The sequence below is a fragment of the Ceratotherium simum genome, chromosome 2 (assembly GCF_057802395.1).
Source record: "Ceratotherium simum simum isolate JZ-2026a chromosome 2, ASM5780239v1, whole genome shotgun sequence".
NCBI lineage: Eukaryota > Metazoa > Chordata > Mammalia > Perissodactyla > Rhinocerotidae > Ceratotherium > Ceratotherium simum.
Window position 1 is genome coordinate 9,684,022 of NC_141901.1, and position 11,681 is coordinate 9,695,702.

Sequence of the window (11,681 nt, forward strand, 5' to 3'; positions counted from 1 at the left end):
GGGAGTGGCCGTGAGGGCGTGCCGGAGGGTCTCCGCGGACTCCTGCGGCTGCCCAGGGCAGCCGGGAGACGGCTGCCGGAGCCTGTCCGCCCCCAAGATTCTCCGCCTTGGGGTTCCCCTTACTACTTCGTTCTACTTCCTTTCTCCTCCAAAGCCCAAATGCACTGCAGGGTCAAACGCTGGGCACCCCCAAGCCTCCCAGGAGGCGACAACACATTAGCGTAGACGCGCGCCAGCGCCGACGGGACCCGGGCAGATCAGAGGTCCGCCCCTCGCTCCCGCCCGCGCCGGCGCCACCCCGCCCACCCGCCTGCGGCCCGGTCCCGCCCCTTGCCCCGCCCATCGCTCCCGCCGCGGCCCTGCCCACCCAGGCTCCGCCTTTGGCCCCGCCCACTCCGCCTCCGGCCCGCCCCACGCAGACCCACTTAGCTGCCAGCACCTACATCGCCAGCACCAGCCGCCGCCGCCATGCCCGGAGGTCTGCTTCTCGGGGACGAGGCTCCCAACTTCGAGGCCAATACTACCGTCGGCCGCATCCGTTTCCACGACTATCTGGGAGACTCGTAAGTGGCTACCTGGTAGCCCTGCCCTGGCCTCGGGTTACGGCCGGCCTCGGACGTGCCTTCTCTATTTCTTCTGCCTTCCGTCCTCCTCACCGCTCAGCCCGCTACTCGCCGCCCGCCTCCTGCCCCCACCGGTTCCTGCACGTGCCTCTCACCGTGTGGCGCCCGCCCAGCGTCGGCGGAGCGCTGCAGGGGGCCGGCGACCCTCGGGCCCGCCCTGCGCCGGCCGCTCGATCCCTTCCCGCCTCCCGCCTCCCGGCGTGGCTGGGCTGGCCCAGGACGGGGAAGGGGGTGGGGAACGAGTTGGGTTCCCTCAGGTCCCAGGAGCGCAAGGCCGGTGCGGGGGAGGGTTTGTTGTCTCTTTAACTCGGTTTGGAAAACGGTGCAAAGAGCGTGGTCAGGCCGAGGCCCGGTGGGGGCAGGAGCCAGGAGGCATCGGCGGTCACTTCCCGGGACTCGTGCCCAGGGTCGCACCTCCCTCCCTCCGTTCTGGAATTTGCTCCCTGGGGACGATGAGTGTGTAAGGCCAGCGTCAGAGGACACTGCTGCTGGCCGAAAGTTCGGGGAGGGCCCGGCGCGTTATCTGAGGGTTCCGCTTGCTGCAGTGGCATTTGCAGGCTTCTTGGCACAAAACGTAAAATTTAAAACCACCAGCTGCCAAATAAGTGGCTGAAAGACTTTTTGTCCAGAGCCTCCTCCAGTGGCCGGGATATGATTTGGTAACAGCTTTGGGAGGAAACAAGACGACTCTGTATGTAGGTGTGCCCTTCATTCCAGAGCTTCCAACACTTTGAGTGAAGGGCTTTCCGAGGTTTTTCAGTTGCAGTGACCAGGGGCGAAGGGTAGGCCATCGCAGGCGCCAGGACACGTGTACCTCCCCACTTTGAGACCTTCTGATTCCCAGTGTGGTGCCCCTCCCCCTTCTGCCTTGCTGCCTGCAGCACGTAACCTTGCTGGTCATAGCCAAATTCGCGAGCCATGATCTAGCTTGCTAGTCATTCCTTTATAACTAGGAGTAAATTGCTGCCGCCCTGGTTTTACAGTTCCTGAATCAGCAAACTTTAAGTTGCTTAGTTTTCATCTGAAACATCCCAGATGTGTCTAGTTATATTGTGATCCTGGAGTTCCAGCAGCCCCAGGACATGTGGTGTTCTAAGGCTTAGCAATTCCTCTCCTGTTTGTATCCTTTTTATATACAGTGTCCAGGTATATATATATATTTATAGACAGAGAGAGAAGGAAGTTGATGAGATTAATCAATGATTGGACAGGGCTATACAGAGAACCTGGGAGAGATTCTTAGACCTTAGGCTTACCCGACCCCTTAAGTCCATTTTCCAGCCACTGATTAATGGAAAAGCTAAGCTTTCTGAAAGAGAGGACTAGGCTAGAAAAGGGATGAGAAATGGAACATTCAGACCTTAAAGGCAGGAAAAGACTTCAGAAATACAGACTAAGGCCAGTCTCATACTTGGAATTCTAAGTATTAGTATTTCTCCAAAACCCCATGAGATATGGAGTAGGTTCCTTCCCATTTCCACCCACAGCTCTCACCTCTATAAAACATAAAATCTTAGCAGAACTCTTAGGTTGTATGGATTAAAGTCAAACATTAACATAAAGCATATTTACTACAGCAATACTTAGGAATGCTGTAACTATTTAAGCTAACCCTACTTTGGGGGGGTGGTTTGTTGTCATTGTTATGGGCCTCTGGATCTATCTTGATTTGGTTAAAAGTGGTACCTTCTCAAGGAGACACCAGTGCGAACATGAGAAAAATATCTGCATCTACAAACAAATGATATACAGGTCAGCCTTGGGTCAGGCATGGGATAGTATTCCCAAACTTTGGGAAAAGAAGTTTGAGCCCTTCATATCATTATAATACATGGATTTTTGCCTAATATAATTTTTCCAGACTCCATTCTGTATGTGATCTCAATTCAGACTGTCAGTTTTTGTTCCAGGTATTTTTTGGAGAAAAAATTAAAATAATTTCAAACATTACAGGTATCTACCTGTACCCCTGACAATTGGGAACAACTAATTGTTTTGGGGGGCTGCATTTGGTGAGTGAATTGAGCCTTATCACTGTTGCTGTACAGACGTGGTAGAAGCAGCTTCTTCATAGTGCATCTTCACCAAACAAAACATGTGTTTTCTTGGGGTTTTCTGGGGGTTAGTGAGTGGGGACCTTTCCCTTAAAGGAGGAAACCTTTTGTCTTTTGAAAACGAGGAAGGAAGGAAATGGGATAATGTAATTGAATTACTCGTAAGAGCAGGAAGCAGTAGGGAGACCTAGAGGGGAAGGCAGGCTATAGTAAGACATTAAGACATTCTCAGAGTTTATCCTACTCCTAGCTTGTGGTAAACTGGAGTTTGGCTTTGGAGGGAGGAGGGGATGTGAAGTGGCTTAAGAATGAGCTCCTTAGCGTGATTCAGCAAAATAAGCCTCTTGACTCACAATGCAAAGAGAATGCCTAAATTCTAATTCATCACCCCTTTAACAATACAGGAAGAAGTGCAATACAGGAAGAAGTGCACAGTTCATTTTTCCTCAGCTTCTGGAGACTTTCCCTTAAGTCTCATCTGACACTTAGATCCTTTTCCATAGAATCTAAGGCCTAGATTTTACACATAGCTAGGTTATTTATTTCAAAAGATATATGTCCCTCATTACCCTTTATAAAAAAGTAAACATACCACACCCCTCCCCAGTCCTAAAAATATTTCCTGTCTCTTCCCAGTCTTGCCGTAGGGCCCTCCATCATTTTTGTATAAGAAGGTCTTTTCCTTTGGAAGTTGAGTAGTGGGAAGGAGGTACCCTCGTCTCTGCTCTGTTCTTTGTGCTTCAGGAAACTTGGCAAACCTAGTAGAGGTCAGCTTGACATCTAGACTAGATTTAGTCATTTACTAGTTTAGGAACCTGCTTCAGTGTTGTAAATCCATGGGAGTGTGGAAAACTGAGTGTTAACTTTTCCGTTTCAGTTGACAGAGTAGTTTCTGTTGCCAAGGAAAAGGAAATGGTACTCCAAAGGTTCTTGGTGACTCTTCGCTTGAAGCGTGCTTAAAATCTATACAAGTTTAACCTTAGGCAATGATGATTTAAATATTAGTATTTCCTAAGAATGTGTAGTTCTAGAAATCTACATTAGGCTGTCAGTTTTCTACCTACTTGGTCTGAAGCAAGAAGAAAAAGAAACTGCAAATGAAGAGATAGGTAAAACTCTTAAAGTGCTGTTGTTTTGTCAGGGTACGAATATTAGGTGTCCTGTTTGGCAGGTTAGATCAGTAAAATAGTTTTACAAAAGATTTTATATGCATTCACTTCAAAGAAGCTGAGTGTGGACTTTAATTTTACATATAAACGGGGACAGGAGCCTATTTATTTCCGATTATGTTATCTACTTATTGTTGCAGTCAGGCATTTGATTAGATTCAGGGTATATTGGGACATCCATTGTTGGAGCTGAATGTCAAGGTCTCTGTGCTTAGAAAAAATGTAGAAGAGGGTAAAAAGGGAAAAAAGTTATTTCTGTAAGCTACTTGGTGTGAGTAGCACAGATTTTATTAGCTGAAAAGGAGTTGGGATGGCTCTCTAGCTATTAAAGGAAGCAACACCTTTAACTTCAAGTCTTTTTAAGTATCATGTTGAATTTCATCTTTGATTGAGTTGGTCTTTAAAGATAGGCTTTTCTGGAGGTAAAAAGATCAAAAAGCATTCCTCAACAGAAAAGTTTAAAAGTAATTGTCTTCGTAAGCATTCATTTAAAAAAGAAAGTCATTTTTGATCTAGGATTTGTGACTTCTCATTCGACGTGATGTTGGTGATAACCTCTTCATTCAGTTCTGACCTTCTTTTCCTCATTTCAGATGGGGCATTCTCTTCTCCCACCCTCGGGACTTTACCCCAGTGTGCACCACGGAGCTTGGCAGAGCTGCAAAGCTGGCACCAGAATTTGCCAAGAGGAACGTTAAGATGATTGCTCTTTCAATAGACAGTGTTGAAGACCATCTTGCCTGGAGCAAGGTATAGTGCCAGTTGGCATATGCTTCAAGGTTATAGATCAAGTTATAAATCATAGAAAGTAGCTTGGACTTTTTGAGGTGAAGGTATAAGTAAACCTCAGATTCAACCCTCACTGATTATTTGAAAACCTGACTTGGACTGCACAGTGACCTCCACACCTTGCTAAATCCAATGGTTGGTTCTCAGCCATCATCTTTTTTGGCCTGCCGGCAGCTTTCAACCCAGCTGATCACTGTATACGCTGAAATATTTTCCTCTCGGCTTCCAGAACACCACATCTGTAGCTGTTGCTGCTCATGCTCAGACTGAGTTTCATCATCTCCCAACCCCTAATTTATGCTGAAGTTGCCCTAGACTCATTTCTTGGGCCTCTTCTCTTTTGCTCTACACTCTTTCCCTTGGTGAGCACATCCACTAACATGTATATGCTATGATTCCCAAATTTCCATCTCTAGGCCAGACTCTCCTGGCTTCCACAACCACTGCCTACTTGGCATCTTCCCTGGGATGTCCCAGTATCTCAAACCTAGTGTGTCTAAAACTGGCTCCTGTTCTTAATCCCAAGGGCTCACTATCTCAGCTAATAGCAGTTGCATTTTTGTAGTTGCTCAGGCCAGAAATCCAGGAGCCATCCTTAAGTCCTCTTGTTTTTTCACATCACACGTCTGAGTCATTAGCAAACTTGTCTGCTCTGCTTCCAAATATGTCCAGAATCTTATTTGGAAGACTCCCCAGGTATCTTTGTGGCTTACCCTTACCTCTTTCAGGTCTTGATTCAGATGACACCTCATGAAAGCTTTTCTTGGCCTGTTTATCTAAAATTATAGCTCCCTCCACACTCCTCATCCCCCTCTGATTAATTTTTCTCCTTAGCACTTGTCACCATCTAAAATACTCTGCATATTTCTCATCTTGTTTGTCTGTTTCTCCCCACCAGAGTGGAGGCTCAGCAGGGTAGACTCCCGTTTTGCACACTGCAGGAACAAGGCTCAGTACTCAGTACATCCTGGGTGGTTGGTCTGTATTTGTTGAATGAATGAACTGAAGGAATTGTCTACTTTCAACAAAAGGAATTACTTGGACAATAAATCTGTGGTCTAAACTTAACTTGAGAACATTTTAATGATTTTGCTACCATGTGCTACTAAATAATGATGGATAACTTTTGAGGGAAGCCTACTGTGTATTAGGCACTATGTCAAGCACTTCACATGCAACTGAATAAAAGGTGTAGTACTGGCTTGTGAGTTGGCCTCCTGGGCTACATCCCTTGGCCATTTCATACCAGTTAATCCTAAGTGTCTGAGATTAGAAAAATCATGTATAGGAGAAAAGGGAAGGGCATTTCACTCAGAGAGTTGGATGGACTTACTCAAGATTGCCATCCTAGAAAATGGTGGCAGTGTGATCTGAACCTCACACCAGTGCTCTTTTTGATACTAGATGATAGAGAGAAGGAATTAGCCTGATTTAGGATAAAGTAAAGCCAAAGCGTATAGTTCTTTGGTGTTCATGGGTGTCATGTAATGCCTATTATGCAAGTGGCAGGGTTGAGAATTACGGCATAGCAATAATTAAAACCACAGATCACTGAAGGAGGAGTGTATAATATTTTAAAACATAGGAGCATACCCAGGTTCATTTTAGCTGATGAGCTTCTGCCTTAGAAGTTTTCAAAATTGTCACTGCATTGAATAGGAAACAAGCTCTAGCTATCAGAGGCAGTACCCAAACTTTGACACACAACTGGTTATAGAGGAAATCTCAAGCTGCCGTAGCGTAGAACCATATTGATTATTGTTTAGTTGTGGTGACTTGATAGGCAGCCAGTGACAGCAGAAGGGAAGGAAAGTTAAGATAATAAAATTAAGGAAGATGTTAAAATGTGTTGTTATCCATTTCTAGTTCATTAATGTCACTTTTATCCTGTCACCTCTCTGTTGAGAAATCCACAAGCGTTCTACATCTGCTATGCCATCAACTTCTGTTTTACTTTCAAGGCTCCACATAGTAAATAGACCTTATTCCGTCTTTCAGTCCTCTTTTCCATTGCTTCCTAAAACTTAACCCAGATAAGTTCCTCATTCTCCAATCAATAGGTTATGCTCAGACTTACCTACGTGTTTCATTAATATTGCTCCATTTCCTAGAATGCCTGCCTTTTCTGTGTAAAAATCTTGTCCATCCTTTAAGGGCCCAGATAGAAGTCATACCCCTTTCTTGAAGACTTTGCTAACTCAGTGGTCCTACAAATGGGGGTGTTAGTATGCTTCCTCACTTGCAATCTGACATTTATATATTATAGCCTTGCGTTTGCTGCTACTTCATATGGGAATCATCTAACCAAATTAGAAGTTCCTTTGAAGGCAGGAACCAGATGGTGTCTTATCTGTATTCCACATGTCTTACTCATCTGTACTTACCAAGTGCTGCATTAATGCTAGAGGAAATAATGAAGGTAGATTTTTTTTCCCCCCAAAAACCCTTCCAGGGATAGGAAAAGTAGAAGTGAATAAATGAATGAAGTTTTACTAGGGGAGCTGAGGGGGTAGAGAGAGGAGGTGAGTACATTATTGTCCTTTAGTTCAGACTTGAAATGCTTCATTTTTTCTATGTGGATTTCACCCTAGTGTAAATTTACCTTTGCCTTTTCACCCATAGGAGATTTCCCATTGACTTGTCCTTGAAGTATACATTCAACTCTCCATTCTTATGTTCGCCTTAAGTTTTATTTCTTTTTTTTTTTTGAGGAAGACCAGCTCTGAGCTAACATCTATTGCCAATCCTCCTCCTTTTTTTTTTCCCCAAAGCCCCAGTAGATAGTTGTACGTCATAGTTGCACATCATTCTAGTTGCTGTATGTGGAATGCGGCCTTAGCATGGCCGGAGAAGCGGTGCGTCGGTGAGCGCCTGGGATCCGAAGCCGGGCTGCCAGTTTTGGAGCGCGAGCACTTAACCACTAAGCCAAGGGGCCGGCCCCGAGTTTTATTTCTTAATATCTGTCTTACAGTAGCTTAATGTCTGAGTGAGGATGTTTTTGAGGCAGGGACCAGATCTATAGAATTATCTTTGCATGTGGTATTATTTCTAGATGTGATGGACTCAATGAATCCATTGTTTCTGATGCTTTTTACAGCATTTAGGTACCCAGACGCACCTTGGATTGGGATCTAACTCTATATTCAACTTTTAAAGAGTTTAATGCTGCTTTCTCAAAGCAGTAAAAGCATGCCAAATTTTAAGAGACTTGGGCATGAAAAGTGTCTATGTTTATAACCTACATACTATACCCTACTGTTATTCCTGTCAATGAACAGTTGAGATGAGGAGTGTTCATTCGTTCATTTTCCTATTAAAATTGCTTAGAGAAAAGTATGATCATTATAGTCCTCTTCCCTGTCTTGTGAGATGATGGCTGTTCACTGATGGAATTCAGAGGATATGCCTGGTTTAGATTTCTCTTTCCCTTTTCACCTGCATTTCAGGATATCAATGCTTACAATGGTGAGGAACCCAAAGAAACATTACCTTTTCCCATCATTGATGATAAGAATCGGGACCTTGCCATCCTGTTGGGCATGCTGGACCCAGCAGAGAAGGACGAAAAGGGCATGCCTGTGACAGCTCGCGTGGTGAGTTGTAGAAATCCATTATGTAGAAATCCAGTCATTATGACTGGCCAGGCTATATGTCCAAGTAAATGCTGAGACCAGCTAGAGGAAAAAGGGGAATATCTCCAGTTAGGAAATAACTGTTGGTGGCAGTCTCATTGATTATCTAAATGCTGAGCCAAAGTAAAATTGTCAGCCAAATTTTTAAGCCGCTTAATCCATAGCTTTTGGAAATCAATAGAAAAATAGGTAGTTATCCTAAAATGTCATCTAGAATTGAGAAATCTTTTCTCTAGCTTTCCTGATAGCCCTCACTTTATTATTTATTTATTTATTTATTTGTGAGGAAGATCAGCCCTGAGCTAACATCCATGCCAATCCTCCTCTTTTTGCTGAGGAAGACCGGCTCTGAGCTAACATCTATTGCCAATCCTCCTCCTTTTTTTCCCCCAAAGCCCCAGTAGATAGCTGTACATCATAGTTGCACATCCTTCTAGTTGCTGTATGTGGGACACAGCCTCAGCGTGGCTGGACAAGCGGTGTGTCGGTGCACGCCTGGGATCCGAACCTGGGCCGCCAGTAGCAGAGCGCGCGCACTTAACCGCTAAGCCACGGGGCCAGCCCAGCCCTGTCTTTAAAGTGATGGGTCATGTCCTTAGTCATAAGGCAGCTCTGGTTTTGAATTCCTATTTGTTCTGTCCTTACCCACAAGAGAACAGACTTAGTCCCTCATCTGCAAAAATGTACAACTCTGTGAGGACCAGTATCAACTCCATTAGTATTTTTATGATAGTCATCCCTAATTAACACACTACCTTCCTGAGGCCTTCCTGGATTCAATTTGCATATCACTTTTTCTTACTTGGACAGCAGAACCAAATATAATTCCTTTCTAAGTTTAGGAAAATAACATGGAGAAGAAAATTACCTGTATTCCCACCACCCAGATTAACAGATATTGGAGGGGGTGGGGAGCAGTTGCCATTGTTTTGTTTTACACCCTTTTTTAATGACTGAAGAGCTTTCTAAGAGGCTTTAATATCAAAAACACTCAAAGAACTCTTTCTATTTATGCATCTGTGTGCTTTGCAGGTGTTTATTTTTGGTCCTGATAAAAAACTGAAGCTGTCTATCCTCTACCCAGCTACGACTGGCAGGAACTTTGATGAGATTCTCAGAGTAGTTATCTCTCTCCAGCTGACAGCAGAAAAAAGGGTTGCCACCCCAGTGGATTGGAAGGTAAAGATGTTAATTAAAAAGGGCAGATGCCCAGTAGGCCTGGAAGGCCTGTGGGACCTGTCTCTAAATGGCTACCCTCAGGGTCTGTGTTACCCAGGGCTCTGTTTCTGGCATGCAAGTACCCTGGGAGGATTTTTCCTCCTGGCTGAGTTAAGATTTGCTGAGAGGCCATTTTCAAGGTCTTTAACACCTTTCACGTAAAACACAATCTCCCTATGTTGCTTTCTTTCTTTAGATTATTTGGACAAATTAATTGGTCAGAATGATTCCTTTTCCTAAAAAAGGATTTTTTTTAAACCTTTAACCTTTGCCCGGTGGCAAGATATTTATAGCAAAACCTTGATTGGCCACTTAAGTGATGGCTATAAAACTATTTGGTGTATTAATGTCATGAAGCATTTCATTTCACTTAAGCTTCAGTCTTTTAAACCCATGTAGAATTCTCTGAAACTTATTCATAAACTTTGAATCTCTAGGATTTTTGCGATATGTAGGACATGAATAATATCACAAGAGTATCTTAACGTTGCTACATTTTTAAAATATGCTAACCTGAATACCAGGTTTTGTTGTTTTGTTTTTTCTGATGGGCAAATCATTTAAATTTTGTATCCATTCATTGAACATATGTTTATTGAGCCCAGACAGCGGGCACTGTGGATGGATATAGCAGTGAGCGATATAAAGTCCCTGCCCTCCTAGAACTTACATTCAAGTGGGTAGATACAAACAATAAAATAGTTTATAGCATAGTAGGTGGCAACAAGGGTGACAGAATAATCAAGCAGGGGAGGGGAGAATGGGAGCCCAGCTGTGGGAGGGTTGGTTTTATACTTGGTCATCAAGGAAGCCCTTTCTCTTAGGGGACCTTTGGGAAGGACGTGAAGAAAGCAAGGGACCAAGTCATGCATATTTGTGAGGGAAGAGCACATAGGCACAAGGAACAGTTAAGGAGCTTTACCTAAAAGTGAGCTTGGCATGCTCGAGGGAGAGAAGGAGAGCCAGCGTGCCGGGAAAAGCAGCACCAGGAGGTGGGCTGAGGGGCCAGGGATGAGAGAGGAAGCAGGATTCAATCACGCAGGACCGTGTAGGCCATGGGAAGGACTTAGAATTAAAATTTTAAAATGTGGCAAGCCATTACTGGGTTTGAAACAGGATTATTTCTTGTTAAGATGGGGAGATACTTCCCTCACCAAAGTGTCAAAGATCAACTTGTGAAACCAAATTCCTGGGAGGGGAGAGAGTCAAGAATACTTGATTATTCTCCTTAGCACCTGTAGCTACTTTGCTAAAGTTATTCCTTGCCTTTAGGCTTCACTATAAGATTGAATTTCACCATTCTCAATGTCTTTCAATAGAATGGAGATAGCGTGATGGTCCTTCCCACCATCCCTGAAGAGGAAGCCAAAAAACTTTTCCCTAAAGGAGTCTTCACCAAAGAGCTCCCATCTGGCAAAAAATACCTCCGCTACACCCCGCAGCCATAGGTCTCTCCGAGGAGTTGGTGCTGGAGCTGCTCGCTGAGCACAAAGAGCCAGAGGACGCCAGCTGCCAATCCTGTTTTCCTGCAGCAATTTCACAAAAACACCCTCGTGTGATCACAGCCAAGGTCTTAAGGTTGCTCTACTACTGGCTTATTAAATGAAAATGGCACTAAATATTTCTTGGGATTCTTTACTCTGGGCCTTCACCAGCATGCCCTTATGTTCATATATCGTAGCACTCTGCTATCTCTCTTTGAAATATATTCTGTATTTGAGACTCACATCTGTTGGCTCTCTGCAGGGTTTGTGATCAATGAGGTAGTGTCAACGAGGTTGAAAAGGTCTGCTTTGCTCATCATAGAATGACTATAAATTTTTCAGCTGTTCTAATCAAATCCTCTCTTCTGTTACCCATTTTGGGGAGCAACAGAACTTGAGGTTCAACTTCCTCTGTAGATAACTAATTATATAACCCAAGAACTTAGAGTAACCTGGATGTTCTTCAATCTTCAGTGTTTTAATCACAGCCGGGGAAAAAACTTTCAATTCTGAACTTTTCCAGGAGATAGGTGAGGTGAACAGCGGGGGTAGGAGGGAGGGATCTTTAAAAAATTTGCTATAAAGAAAATTTCTCAATAAATTTTTATCCAGAGAGGGAGGCTACAGAAAAGGCTCCACTTGCCTGCCAGGGAGGTGAGGCAGAAGGTGTGAACAATATGACAGTGCCTTTCACACAGAGTGTTTCCCAGGT

At 44.2% G+C, this 11,681-nt stretch overlaps 1 protein-coding gene across 1 annotated transcript; it reads left to right on the plus strand.

Moving 5' to 3' along the window:
* Positions 1-418: 418 nt before the first annotated feature.
* Positions 419-11,211, plus strand: PRDX6 (peroxiredoxin 6). The gene is made up of 5 exons (XM_004425031.3): positions 419-563; positions 4,440-4,596; positions 8,082-8,228; positions 9,300-9,446; positions 10,805-11,211. The coding sequence occupies exons 1-5, from the start codon at positions 469-471 to the stop codon at positions 10,931-10,933; spliced, it is 675 nt and encodes a 224-aa protein (XP_004425088.1). The 5' UTR covers positions 419-468; the 3' UTR covers positions 10,934-11,211.
* Positions 11,212-11,681: the final 470 nt, after the last annotated feature.